This window comes from Myodes glareolus, chromosome 21 (genome assembly GCF_982192425.1).
Source record: "Myodes glareolus chromosome 21, mMyoGla1.1, whole genome shotgun sequence".
Classification (NCBI taxonomy): domain Eukaryota; kingdom Metazoa; phylum Chordata; class Mammalia; order Rodentia; family Cricetidae; genus Myodes; species Myodes glareolus.
The window spans coordinates 25,235,216-25,250,746 of record NC_142046.1 but is presented as its reverse complement, the minus strand read 5'-3'; the positions used below and the strand labels follow the sequence as shown (position 1 = coordinate 25,250,746).

At 36.0% G+C, this 15,531-nt stretch overlaps 1 protein-coding gene across 2 annotated transcripts in view; it reads left to right on the top strand.

Moving 5' to 3' along the window:
* The window catches only part of Lrp1b (LDL receptor related protein 1B), a 1,858,137-nt gene that overhangs the window by 865,172 nt on the left and 977,434 nt on the right, over window positions 1-15,531 (top strand). For both annotated transcript variants that reach the window (XM_087899923.1, XM_087899922.1), the window contains exon 6: window positions 12,850-13,107. In XM_087899923.1, coding sequence (XP_087756049.1) covers window positions 12,850-13,107 — 258 coding nt within the window. The remainder of the gene's footprint in view (window positions 1-12,849; window positions 13,108-15,531) is intronic.

The window sequence follows — 15,531 nt, the reverse complement described above, 5'->3', positions numbered from 1 at the left end:
CAGGCCCCATAGGATCTTGTACATGTTATAATGCAAAGCATATTTGGTCTAACTTTACAAGTATCCATAGTCCTTTAGAGTCTCAAGACTTTTATGCCCAAAGTCTCCTTTGAGAATTGAGGAAATCTCTTAACTGTGACCCCCACCACAAAATAAAAAAGCTTACTCCCAACTTACAAAGTCACGGAATATGCATTTCTTTTCCAAAAGAGAAGAATGATAGAATAGTGATAAAATTTTAGATCCAATCAAGATGAAAACACAGCATGTCAAACATCAAATTCTGTAGTTGGATGTCATAACCAAAGAGTTTATACATCTCTGCAACTCTAGCTTTTCTTCCTACAACATACATCTCTCTTGTGCGCTGCATCCATATACTTAGCAGATGGGTCACGACTCTGGCATGTCCAACATCTTGGAGTCTTCTCTGCAAACCAAATTTTATTTCACAGCTTCAAGCTATGGCCTTTTTCAAGCTACAGGCCTCTTGTCTTCTCAGGACTTTGGCACGGGAGGACCCCTGCCATGCACTGCCTGACTGCAGTGACTCTCTGTAATAAGAAAGCAGAATGCAGGACCCTGCCTCCCCTGAATCACATAAACAGCAGCTTCTGTAGTAAGCAGCTTTCAAGAAGCAGACAATTCCTTAAGCTCTTGTTCACAAGTTGGAAGCTTATCAAAGTGAGGTCTTGCCCTTTCTTCCACTGCAGAGCAAGAGACCTCTCCTTAATGACACTAATCTCCTTAACAATTACAGCCCCAGTTACAGCACATGCTTTGACTGCAACATTGAGCCTCCTAGTGCTCCTTTTCTCCCCAAACTGGTCATTTTGTATTTCCTTCTGACCTACTTGCTGTTTTCATTATAGACCTCCAAAAGAGAAATTATTAACAGCCATGCCACATAGTCATTGTTAAACTGTCTTAAAATCTCTTCTGCCAATGAAAATAGCTCACCATTGAAAATCTAGCCTCAGGCCAATTCTTAAGATAAGAGAAGTCGTTCAATTTCTTTGCTTAAATATCACATGAATGACTTCTAACACCATTGCTTTTAGAGACCATTCTTCCCTCTGAGCTCTCTTTTTTTTTTCATTTTTTTTTTTATTTAATTATAAAAGTTTCCATTTCAGCCCCTCCTCCCAACACCCTCCCACTCCCCACACTCCCTCTCCTCCCTCCTCTCCATTCCTAAGAGCAGTCAGGGTTTCCTGCCCTGTGGGAAGTTCAAGTTCCTCCCCCCTCCCTCCAGGTCCAGGGAAGGTGAGCATCCAAACAGACTGGAGCGCCAAAATCCAGTATATGCAGAGGAAGCAAGTCCCAGTGTCATTGTCAATGGCTTTTCAAAAAGGCTCCGGGCCAGCCACATTCAGAGAATCTGGTTGGATCACGTCCTCGTTCAGCCCCAGTCCAACAGGCCTTGGTGAGCTCTCATTATATCAGTCCCCTTGTATCAGTGGGTGCTCGCATCCCTCGCAGTCCTGATTCCTTTTTTTATTTTCTTCATCCTTCTGCTCCTCATTTGGACCGAAGGCGGAGAACCACGTTGGAACACTGGACCCTCTGAGCTCTCTTGAGAACAGGCCTGTACAGTCTGCAATTCTCTCAGAAATATAGTCTTCTAGACTCCTACTAGAAAGGGCCATTATGCAATGCTTATGCCATCGAACCTGCTTTTATAACCCAAATTTCCAAAGTCGTCCACATTCAAACAAACAAAAATAAGCCATAGTCAGGGTCTTTGCATCAGCAGCCGCTACTCTAGTACCAACACTTCTACTAGTTATTTTTCTGGTATTGTGATTAAACACCATGAGCTTATTCAGTACCAGAGGAATGAGTCCACCATGATAAACTGATATCGGGCATATGGTGTGAAGGGCAAACGGCAGGCATGGTGACAAGAGATCACATCCTCAACAGCAAGCAAGAAGTCGAGATAGCAAACTGGAAGTAGGACAAGGTGATGAATTCTTAAAGTCAACCCCAGTCAGGTACTTCTTCTAGCAAGTTGCAGGTCCTCTATAACAGAACCACCAACTGGGAGCTAGATATTGAAAGATACTCCCTATTCAAATGATCAGACCAAGTAAAATGTACGCTAATGGAACATCATAATGTTGTTAGATTTATTTATTGTTTGTAATAATGGAATGTACATCAAGGCTTGACAATAGTTAGCTGTGTTCAATAAAAGCTTGTTGAGCAAATAAATAAATATGCAAATGTTAGTGCAGTGTTTTTCTTCTTTTTCAGCCAAATTATGTGTAGTCTTCATCAGAACAGATTTGAGATAGAAAATTTTTTATGACTAGGATATATACACAAGCATTTTCAGAAACGGACTTATATTATATCTTCAACTCAAATGTTACCTATTTTAATCATAGAGAAAGAGTTCTATCTGAGTTTTAAAATTATGCTTATATAGTTAAGGTAGTTCCTACCATAACTGAAAATGTACCTGGAAGATTTAAAAGTAGCTATTGGTCATCTCCCAGCAATTCAAATAAATTAACCATTTCTATAGGTTCTGTTTCTGGATATATTCATTTAATTATGTAAAATTTTAATGAATTGTACTTTGACATATGGAGATTCACTATGACGTCAACAATTTAAAGGCAAAATTTCTTTTCCCATTGTTTTGATCCTACTATTCATATTAAGATTGTTATTTTTTAATTTGTATATTCAACAAAATATGTCTTTAAAACACTAAAAAAATCCAAAGTAGAAAAATCCTCAACATTTGTTGGTTTATTTTCAATTATGTGACAAGAAAATCTTTCAGATGACAGTAACTCTGTGAGCTGTCTATGAAATGGAAAAATTTCCTCTGATAAGGGATAAACCTTTCCTTTTTTCTTAAATATACAAACACAAAATGTATACTTTGTATAATTTTACTGGCTTATATAATCAGGACTAAACACTTGGTAATGGATAAGCAATGAGGGAGGCCTTCCCTAGGGAATACTTTTTACCTTGCACATAACATTTCTTAGCTGCTGTAGATTTTTTTGTGTGTGTGATGGGCTGGGGTCCCCTTCCATGTTAACATGTCTGTAAGTGTCTTTGTTCATATTTTGTTTAAGCAACAGTGTTGATGAGAATTCATGGGTACAGTTTCTCTGACATTTATTGGAGTCCCTGGTGTATAGAATCCTGTTCCTCCTACTCTTACGATGTTTCTATACCCTCTTCCTTTACAATCCCTAAAATTTAGGTTCAGGATTTATATTGTAGGTGTGGAACTGGCATCACACTTGTTCTTTACATTTTTATCAATTACAGTTTTCTGGAATGGTCACACCTTGCTGTAAAGAGATGTTTCTTCGATGAGAGTTGAGACCTCTAAGGATTAATATTTAAAATATAGTTATTAAGATACAGTTATGTTATGTTGGTAAAATGGTGGTTTTAAGTTGTCTTCCAAGATCTCTGACAACACTACCCTGGGTACCTGGCTAGGTTTCCATTACCAGGCATGATTTCCCTCTTACTGAGCAGACATAAGTCTAATTATTGAGTTATTGGTTTCTGACAAGGTATGTATACCACTATTGTACCTTTTTGGTAGTTTATAGGAATCAAAGCTGAGTATGACTGTTGATGGCTCCACTCATTGGAAGCTTACATGGCAACTTTAGTTACAATAAAAACTAAATGATGAGAAGTTGGCTTTCAGATCAACTCCAACTTAGATCTTCTTGATCTTGTGTTCAAAGTATATTACATATTCAGCAATAAGGACTTAACTTCCATTTCTAGGAGTCAACTAAAGACAATAACAAAAGCTTACAATGTTTGGGAGTCACTAGATCAATCCTAAATAACAACTAAAAAAGGGAGTGTCTCATGCCTGGTATTTGCATTTGCCAGGCCAGTAGGGAAAATTTTATTTAAACTATGAATGTATATGTAGCAATGTATGTACATGAAGCTTAGAAGTTTTAGCTAAATAGGTAATAATGTAATTCTTTATGACTTTCCAGAACCTGTCATAGTTAGGAGTTCTATTGTTGTGATGAAACTCTATCACCAAAAAGCAAGTTGGAGCAGAGAGGGTTTATTTGACATATAGTTCCACATTGTTGTTCACAACAGAAGGAAGTCAGGACAGAATTTCAAAGAGGGCAGGATCCTGGAGACAGGAGCTGATGCAGCGGCCATAGAGGGGTGCTGATTATTTGCTTGTTCTAATGGCTTACTTGCTTAGAGTGCTTTCTTTTTCTTTTTTTTGTTAGTTTTTAAGTATTTTGTTGTTTTCAATCATTATTTTTTTATTAAAAATTTCCACCTCTTGCCCTCCTCCCATTTCTCTCCCACTCTCCCCAGTCCCCTCCCTCTCCAGTCATAAGACAAGTCAGGGTGCCCTGCCCTGTGGAAAGTTCAAGGCCCTGCCCCCTCCATCCGGGTCTAGGAAGGTGTGCATCCAAACAGACTAGGCTTCCAAAAAGCCAGTACATGCAGTAGGATCAAAACCCGGTGTCATTATTGTTACCTTCCCAGTCAGCCCTCATTGTCAGCCACATTCAGAGAGTCTGGTTTGATCACATGCTTGTCTGGTCCCAGTCCAGCTGCTTTCTTATAGAACCCAGGACCACCAACCCAGGGATAGAATGACCTACAATGGGCTGGGTCCTCCCCCACTGATCACTAAGGGAGAAAATACCTTATAACTAGATCTCATGGAAGCATTTCCTCAACTGTGTCTTCTTCCTCTCTGATGATTCTAGCCTGTTTCAAGCTGACACACAAAACCAGCAAGTACAACATCCTTATTGTTATTTTGCTCTCCTCCTTTCTTATTCTGTATTTGTTTCTCTTCCTTTCCTAAATTAATGCCCATCTGACGTTTTTCCCATTTCCGTCCTCAAATAGGTATGTCATCAGCTATTCCACTTTCTACAAGTCTCTTCCCCAATTCCATGTCTTCAATTTTGCTTAAAGGGTCTATATATATAGTTTTTATAATAGGAATATATATATGTATATATGAATATTATTTAATACGCAATATTTTTATGTAATGTAAATATATCTGTATATAATTATTATAACTTTGTAACATATCTTTAGACTTGAAATTTTAAGTTGCTATTGTAGAGATTTTTAACCTTCTTAATTAGTCATCTTTCTAGCATTGTTCTTTTTCCTTGGGATGCTCTCGGGAGTCTTTTGTGATTCCATATGAGAGTTTAAGAACCTTGCTTTCCTGATAACAATGAGATGGACATGTTGACTATGATTATCTTGACCATATAAATAGATTCGACAGAATGGTCATTTTTTATACTATTCTACCAATCCATAAACATGCAATGTCTATCGATTTTCTAACGCATTTCTCTATCTTATTCTTCAGAAATTTTATGTTTTTTTGTAGAGATTTTAACCTTAATTAGTTTTATTCTTAGGTACTTTATTTTCCTTGGTGCTGTTTTGAATGAGGGTATCCATGATCTCTTTCTCTGTATGTGCTGATTTTGTATCAAAAAGGTACTTTGTTTTCAAATTGGTATAGTATCCAGCTACATGCTCAAATTGTTGACTACCTGTAGAATTTTTGTGAGAGAATATTTTGGATCATGTATGTATCATATCATGTAGGTAGTCTTGCCTGCTTATTTCTTGGTCTTTTTTGACTGGAATACTTTTGTGACTCTTTCCATTCTAAGGTGGTGGCTATCTTTAATGCTAAGATATATTTCTTGTAGACAACAGATTTTGGATCTTGATCCACTCTTGATTTGGGAACTGAGGTCAAGAATATTTAAATATAAAATTTAAATATTGAAAAATATGTGTTGATTACAGTCATTATGCTGTTGGTTTTTTTTTTTTGGTGGTGGGTTTTTGTATTGTTTTGTTTTGTTAATGTTATTTCAAGACAGAGTTTCTCTGGAGCTTTGGAGTCTTTCCTGGAGCTAATTCCTGGAGACCAGGTTAGCCTAGAACTCACAGAGATTCTCCTGTCTCTGTCTCTCGAGTGCTGAGATTAAGGGCATGTGCGACCTCTGCCTAGCTATGTTGTTGATTTTTTAGTAGTATTGTTTGTGTTCTCAGTATTATTTGTGTGTCAGTAATTATAGCCTTATTTAATTACTTTTTACAGTCTTATGGATAATTTTCTTTCTCTCTTCAATCTGAAATAATATTACTCTATTTTCATTTGGTTTGATTTGTTGGGATATAATTTTTAGGCTCTTTATATCATGGAAAACATTTATTTCTCAATTATCTATGGCAGATAAGCTTTTTTCTTATTTATTGAAAATATGTTTTCATACTCTACATTTTGACCTTGCTTCCTTCTTCCCCAGATCCTCCCAGTTCTTCCCACCTCCCTACTTCCCCACAGTCACCCTTCTTTCTTTAGAAAAGATATGCCTTCTTTCTAAGTAGAAAATTAAGTCAAGCAAAAACAAAATAAATATGAAAGAAAAAAAGTAACAGACATAGGTAATACACAAAACACGCACACACACAAACCATGAAAACACAAAAATGGAAAACAATACAGAAAGAGTAGACCAGTAATACAAAAATGTTCAAATAAAGCAATATGAGATTTCTTAAAAATTACAAAAATACTTTTAAGTTTGCTTCGTGTCGGCTATTTTCTGCTCAGCAATGGACCTTATGCTTAATACAAGAGTGAGACTCCATTAGAGAAAATTAATTGATTTTTTTTTTTGCAAGTGGATGTTAGTTGGAAATAGCAGATAGCATTTAGATAGATAGATAGTTTAGGGATGAGAATGTGTGTCCACTTCTCCTTCCCAAGGCTAAGACACTGTCTAGATTTCTGCCTTGTACACATACAGGCCATGTATATGATGTCAGAGGCTCTGTGAACTCCTTTGTGCAGTAACCCTGTTGTATATGGAAGGCACTCTTTCCTTGGTGTCTTCCATCCCCGGAGCTGTTTACAAACTTTCCCTTCCTCATATACATAGTTCCCAAAACCCTGAAGAAAGAAGTTTGATGAAGACATGCCATTTAGGACTGAGTGTTTAAAAGACATTCTCTGTTTATTGTCCAATTGTGGGTCTCTGTGTTAGTTCTCATCTCCTGTGAGAGAATACTTCTCTGGTGGTGACTGAGTAACCATCTTGGGTACAGCAAATGGAGTTAAGACTCATTTTATTATTACATTTCTTTACCAGAAAAATGGAATTTGATTTTTTTTTTCTAAGCCTATGGCCCTAGCCTTAGAATCTTGGCCATCTGACCTGTGTCAGGCAGGGGTCCTATTTCATGGATTATGTCTTAAATCTAATCAAAGTGTGGCTAGGTCATCTCATAACACTTGTACTACAATATCACATATGCAAGTCACTGTTGTAGATGGATTAGTGTTACCTATCTCCTTTGGTAGTGTGCATAGAACCTTCCAGTTCCCAGAGTACCAACCAGTCAGTAGGAGTGAAGGCACGAGATTTAGGCAGATAGTTTTGTTATGTACAACAATGTAAGTTGGCAGCCATGGTATGTTAGGACTTGAGGTACACTGCTAAAGGACAAACTGGGCTTCAAGTTTTCCACTGAGAAATCAGCTGTTATTCTGATGGATTTTCCTTTATATGTGACATTTTTTTGTCTCTTGCAGCCTTCAATACTCTTTCCTCCTTCTGTTTACTTAGTATTTTAACTATAATATGCTGAGAAGAGCTTTTTTTCTCAATCTTATATATTTGGTGCTCTGTGTATTTTTTATATCTGTATGGGTGTATCTTTCCTTAGTGTGAGACATTTTTTTAAATGTCTTTGATTTTATTGAAGATTTGACCTATGAGATTGTCATAGAAATCTTCTTCCTTGTCTATGCCTATAATCCAAGGTATTTAAAAATTCCTTTACTTCTTTCATTTTCATTGCTTATTTCCTCTGATCTTTGGGTAAGCTTAATTTGTTAGAGCACAAATAAAATATCACACACTGCATACAATTTCTGACTTTATCTTACTAAAGCACAGTTTTGCTCACATAATAACCCACATGTACTTAACACTGGCTTTGCACTGAATCTCAAATTAAAGCTGTCTATCACCCTAAGATTTCATAAGACATTCTACTTCCTTAATGTTATTATATAAATTTCTAAAAAAAAATGGGATTTTGAATTCAGTTCTAATACACTAGCTGTATGACTATAAGTTACTTAACAACTGAACATTTTATTTTCTGATATGCATTATGTGGATAATATTAGCATCTAACTCACCGTCATTAATATGCACGTTGCTAGAAAATAGGTACATGAATTACCTTGTCTGAATCCTGATATATTCTCTTTAATGTCAACTCTTCCATCTATCATTGTGAAATTCATCAGTCAGTCCGTTGCACTTTGCCTTCAGAAAACTAAAAGGACTGCAGTCATTTTCTCTCCAACATCATGTTCCTCATTCATTTACTCTTTTCTTATAGATATTTTTTCTAAAATAAGTCCTTTTCCTTTATTAGTAGTTCTCATCAAATTCCTGTATTTCAGTTAACCCAAGAATAAAATGAAATGCCATTAATATTTGGGTATTTTAAAGATCACTTTAAAAAATGAATTAGCAACATTTTTAGCATCCATGACACTGGCCATCTTTAATGAAAACTGTCAACCTCATTATAAAAGTGTAGATACTTGAGGACACACCTTAATCTAACAGTTTAAATCTTTCCCGGAAGTTTACCCTTGTACTGATGTCTTCTTTTGTCTTTGATTACTTAATACCTATAAATACTAAATAAATTAGTTAACTGAATAAAGCATATTTACACAGAGATCAGTTCAGAATCATTGCATTGTGAAAGTAAAGATTTGGCGAAATAAAGTATAATTTAGATAAATGATAGAATGTTTCTTGCTCAGCCTACTATTGCTTTTATTGGATTTTCTTGACTTAATTTGTGTGGAATTATAACTTTACAAATGAATGATAATATATCCTTATTATTTTGCTTCATAATAATTAAACTTAAGGGGAAGAGAGAGATTAATGAGATCATTATATTTTAGAAAGGAAACATTCTCACCATATATTTTAACTTCTGTGGGGCAAGAGGCCGAGCTGGAGGTCAGACTCGAGGAACCGCAGCAGTTTGAACTGCTCTGCTCCTGAGCAATGTTTCCAGCCCAGCCCTATTTCCTTTTTACTTTAGTGGCATTACTCTCCTGAATGTGTTTGACAGCCCAGTGGAGGGGTTGATTCAATCTGGCTCCCTTCTCTAAGGTGGAGTGTTGACTACCGGTGCTTTTTTTTGAGTTTCAATCTCCTCTGTGTGAAAGGTTAATGTTTATTACATCTCACTAAACTTTGATTTGGGTATCTCTGTGATGGAATTCATCAAAAGTGTTTTCCTACTGCTCCTTTGAGAAAACTTTCAATTGACTCTAAGAATGGCACAGAGGAATGGCCTCACATTATTCCGGGCAGCCTTTCATCTTCATTAGTGCAGCTCTTCAGTTAGCTGTGGAGATCAGAAGCAGTGCAGGTGGACACACATAGTACTCTTTATAGGTCAGTGCTGGCTTCTATTATTAAGTCAGTCTAAGTTCTTGCCTTAAATCTCAATGAGATTCAACATTCCTGTATTCCAGGGGCTTTTCTCATTACACAAGGTATTATAATCATTGGTCCAAAGGATGCAGTTAGTAGTCAGCCGGATATATAAAGCCTATTTAAAGCATTTCATAATCAGCATTCTAAGAATCCTTCCTCCAGTATGCTAATTGTATTTTAAGGCCAAGCTATTCAAGCCATGTCAGATTATAGATCACTTAGCTGTCTGTTTTGTGTTTTCTGTTACCTTAGGAGAAAGCTTTAAAATTTGTGATATGCATTGTTCATTAAAATCATCTGTCACCTCGTAATTTAAAAATCAACTCTAAAAATTTAAACATATATAATATATATGTCAAATACATGAACCTATGTTGACAAATTTCAGAGGAGTTTAATCATTCCTTCAAATTTTGAACTAGTTAAGAAGTGGTTGCCAAAAACAAAGATTTGCATGAATCTTTCCAGCAAAGTTTTCCATAGAAACTCATTTTGAGGGTGAGGCAAATTCTCTAAGTTCATTTCAAATGTCGCAGGAAGGCAATAAGCACTGACATTACTGTGGGCATAGCTTTGTAAATCTGATAACAAAGACATCTCAGACTCTCTAAACTGAGAAATCTATAATCTCACAGGTTTCACAGATTCCAAGGTCACACAGAAAAGGATCAATCCAGGAGTATTAAAGAAAGACCATGTGTGAATTCTGAACATAGAGGGCAAGCGTAACATAGTCTTAATGTAGAATTAAGAGATTTTTCAGAAAACTCCAACACCTAACAGGGCTTAGATATGTTCTGCAGAAAAGATTACACTAGACAGAGATGCTGTACCACTTGCCTTAGGTTCCTGGGATATTTCTTTGTTGTAGAAATTTATCTCGTTGTTTTGAGACTTCTTATTTGTTGGTTTACAGTCAAGTATTTCACATACTCTATATTGGGCTATTCAGTTTTATAATGTCAATGGGCATTTTGTTCTTTGCATTGTTTATCTCATTTTGCCAAGGTTTTGAGTTTTTTCAAACTTAAAACTAAGCCTACGGTTATACTGAGAATTTCTTAAGAGAAAGGATGTTCGGTCAGTACTTATTGAAATGCCTTGAACTGAATTCTGAAATTGGTCTTTTTAACATTGTGAGAGAGGACACCAGCTTCAGGAGAGATCTCTCCTTGCTGAAGGTATTCATTTCCTTTTCTCACCATTATTAACAAGGGCCACTAAATAGTACTGATTGGAAGCTTGGATTTATGTAATTAAATGATCAACATATGATAGAAGCATTTTTTTTCCAACTTCAAAGTGCTCAGAAGGACCACTTGGTGCTTATGACTTTTTCATGTTCAATCTTTTTCTTGATTTTTTTCATAGACTAAAATGTATTTATATGTTCTATAAATTTCTTTTGAAGATTCACATAGAGTTTCTAAGTATCCTGAAGTATAAAAATTCCATTACTTTTGTTTATCTGAGTATTGTGTTATTCAGCCTTTTTCCTGGATGCTAGAAAGAAAATAACTAAGGTATGTAAATAAGTAAAAAGGAAAATATATATGCTGTTGGGGTGAAAAGAAAGAAGTATTTTTAAAAAAGGAATGGATAAAGAGACTTGCAACTTTATAAGTTGTGACATAAGTCCTCATCAGCAAAGCAACCTCTAAATAGTGGCCATAATGAGGTAAGAATCCAGTCAATGTATATTAAAAAAAAAACAGTATTCAAGGAAGGAGCCTGTGTTAACACACCACACACAGTGTAACCTTTCTAGAACATGATGACAAGGACTCATAATACTAGGAATGAGAAGACATCTCAGGAAAGCTCTTAAGACCTGTTACTGATCATAATTTTGTTCTGTGTGGAGTGAGCTTTTGTGGGCGGGGGAGGGGAATCAAACAGAAATTGGTGTTATCTACACTGTGTTTTTCTGGCATAATTCTGGCTGGTGTGTTGGAATGCACTAAGAGGAGGCACCAATTGAAGGAAGGAAAACAGCCGAAAGGCCAATGGATTACCTCAGAAGATAGTTGCTGACAGCCTGACACAGGATGTGCTGCTAGTAGCTAATGTGAGACTGGGAATGCACTTCCTTCTATATTAGGCATCAAGGCCAAAAAGATTTAGTGATGCATTGACTAGGTCTCATCCTAAGACGTGAAATGACAAATTCTGTGTTCTTTATCTCTTAACCATCAAAACCAGTGGGGTCATGTAAACAAGCTCCGGGAACAGTAGTTTTCATGAGGAATTTATTACTATCTCTGAACGTCTTGACAATTTCAGGATGCCTATCAAAAGCACATAAATCCCGCCATCACCAAAACTGTATGGCCTAAAAAGCATGGTCTCCATTGAGGTTCGTTTTGCATCTGGAATTGGTTGTTTGGCTCTTCAGTCAGTCTGGAAGCACAGGGGCCAAGGTGACAGATTCATATTGTTGAGAGCCTGAGTTTTCTGTGTTCTACTCCAGAGAGTCTATTTCTGCCCTTTTACATTTATGTTACAAATACATGCCCTTGCTCACAAAGGAAACTCAGAAACTATATCGCAGACTCATCCTGATACATCATTGTTGCTGAAACCGAACAACAGCCGCAACAACAATTAAAAACAAACAAACCTGCGGCGCGCATCCTGACCAGCAGGAATGAACGCCACTAAAAACGAGAATTCCTTCCCTGGTCACGTCTTTATTCGGAGCATTCCCTTGAGGAAAATTGGGGGAAGGGAAGATAGAGCAGGGACAAGAGAAAGCTTAGAGAGAGGAAGTAGAGTCCAGAGGCAGCTGCTTTTAAACGGTGGAGAGGCTTGAACGCTGTCCTGATTGGTTAATGCCATTCTGCTGGTCTGAGCATGTGCGAGCAAGGGTGCAGGCAAGGGTGCTCAGCCCCACATGGCTAAGCCAGGTATACCTCCAAACTGCAGGACCACCTGTGCCTCCAGATGGCTCCCAACACAAACCAATCTCACAGCACAGCACTTTCTTTATTTACCATTGATAAAAGTAAACAGGATTGCTTTCACATTAACACCACGCATTATGATTTAGGGAATAACAGAAGCATGTGCTCTGCCAAATGCATTTTCCCAGAGAGTGAAACGACCCATGCACTGAGGCGTGTGTGTAGCTTATTAAAAAGGTGTTCATGCACGCGTTCTTTCTACTCCAATCATATCTTACAAGTACAGGTGTAACTTTTTGTTGATAATGCACCATTAAATAAGAAAAGACAAAGTCAATTATCTCTTCTTTAACACGTCTTTCTGCATTTTATTCTAGAACCGACAGATAGTCCACCAGTGCTACTCATTGCAAGTCCTGAGACAATTGAGGTCTTCCACATCAACGGGAGTAAGATGACAACTCTAAGCTCAGCCGACAGAAATGAAATTCATACTATAGATTTTGTTTATAATGAAGAAAGGATTTGCTGGATTGAATCAAGGGAGTCTTCCAATCAACTCAAATGTGGCCAGATGACAAAATCAGGAAGATTAACAGATGAAAGAATAATTAACATTCTTCAATCCTTCCATAGTAAGTCTTTCAATTTTGCGCATTGCCCTTTAAGAATTCCCGGTAGAGACAAGTGTGTGGGATTCTCATCTCTCTGTCTAGCCTAGCCTAGCCTAGGGCTGCATGTGTGAATAAGAGTACTTTTGATACATGCTTTCATTTGATCACAGATACAGGTTCAGTAGCTCTCTGACCAGAAGTACAAAATGCAGTGGTTACTCTAAGACTGACTTCATTGTTTCCTGAAGGGTCACCGCGCGTATAATTGACATTTTTCACTGCAACATAGTTCACAATGTGATGGCAAAGGTAGAATTTCAGTAAAAGAACAAAGCAAAAAACTTATTTTGATAATTGTCAGTTAACTGACTGTAGTATTTATTTCAAATACATTGAAAACTAATAGGCTTTTGCCAAGAGTTGAAAGAATAACAGTGTTGAATTTAATTAAAGCAATCAATAGTTTTTATTATTTTCCAATAAATCTGCAATTGAAAAAACTGAAGTCATGTGATTACAACATATGCACAGTACCTGCCCTGTCTTCTACATGCGAATGCATCTTATTTGCATATACCCGGATTGCTCTGCATGAGAATTTTAAAATGTGTCCAATTATATTCTAATTTAGAGAAAATAGTGCCATCATAAAACATAAATAAGAAATGTTATATACAACCAGGAAGAAAAAAGTCTAGGGTAGAATAAATACTATTTGTTGATTAGAAATGGTAATTTGGTCAGCTAGCAATGAAGAATGGTGTTTCAAGCATATTTCACACATGGGTTCAGGCAGAAATTGAATTTCAACCAAGGAACCAGCTTTTTGCCACATTTAGATTACCTCATTTAATACAAATGTATTTGTCTCCAGAAATAACATAAAGAGTGTTCAAATAAGCAGGAGATTTCATAGCTATGCGAGATTGTCCCCAAGGTAATTTCAGTACTTTTTTTTCTCTACAATTAATGTTTTCTGAAAGTATTGATTTCTTCTTTGATAACCATTAAATCAAACATTATTTTATAAATCCACGGAACACAAAAAAATTGCACATCATAACATTGTAAGCATGCTTTTGTAACTTACTATATTTGATTTATTAAGCAAATTAAAATATCTATCCAAATAGAGAATACTTTTGTTAGGCCATTCATGAAATGCTGAATTAGCATATTTATTTTGCACTGAGAAAAAAATGCACTCTAATTATTTTATTTAGAGCAAATTGTTTTTAGTGAACTTTGGTGTAAGTCATGTAATTATGTAGTCACTTTTAATTTTTAAAGAAGGGTTTAAATTTGAAGAAGTAATTTAATGATTGTGTGGACAGAAATCTGGACACGGTTGGCTGGCCTTTCTCATGACTGTAAACTGTACATTTTAGCAACTTCTCATAGCACAGCTGCCACTGAATATTATATGCTCTGCATTTACTATGACAATTTGTAAGTTGATAATGAAGTCTGAATATTCCATGCATATATAATTACAGAAAATCTCTGTCCCACTACATAAGCTAAAATAATGAACTGATGGAAATCTGGTTGGTTACATTTTCACCATTACCTCTCTTTCAGACATTATTTTCACAATTTTTCAACCATTATTTGTAGGTGCCTTTTATCTGAAATTACAAAAAAAAAAAACAGCATTGCCTTTTTAGAAAATACTTTAGAAATATATTTCAAAATGTTCTTTTTAAAAAAAGAAATAAATAATCAACCAAGACAGATCAAAATGGCTTGTGTCACAAATTTGTATGACTGTGTTGGACATTGTTACAGTTTTCAAGTAATTACAGATTTCTTCTTCACATACAGAACTCATCTCCCATTTAGCAGAAGAGATAGAGCCATTCTGGTTTAAAATAGATAAAACTTTAACTGAGAACTTAAGACTGTTATACAAAATTAAAGGGTAAAAACAGACCCAGGAATCTAAACTTCATGTTTGTTTTCTGGTTTGTTTTGTTATTTGGAAAAAAAATAAACGAATGTAGCACAAAAACAGATCTTAAGGTTTTATCGATCATGATAAATTGTTATCTGTGCAAACGGAACTACGACTGCTTTTAAGCTGGATAATATCATATAGAAAATATGGGCAGCTAGCTTGGATTTGGATTTGATTTTATAGCTTTTTCAAATATGTCTTTTGGTCTGCATTTTGATACTTCAAACTAGCAAACAAATTATTAGTCTGCTAGTACTAGTTTCAGAATGTCAAGATCTTTGAAGGTTGAAAAGGTGTGGAAATGGTGACTTATGAAGACTTGTATTGTTCAAAAATTCCTAAAATTGCTTCTTGTGCTGTTTCCATAAGAGTATTGCTTCTTAACACTTATAACATGCTTAAGGCATGTTGTAGAATAATAAAAAAAGAGCAATAACATGTGTAAGAAATCATTCCAAATAAGAAATGCTGGAGAAAATGATAGAGTA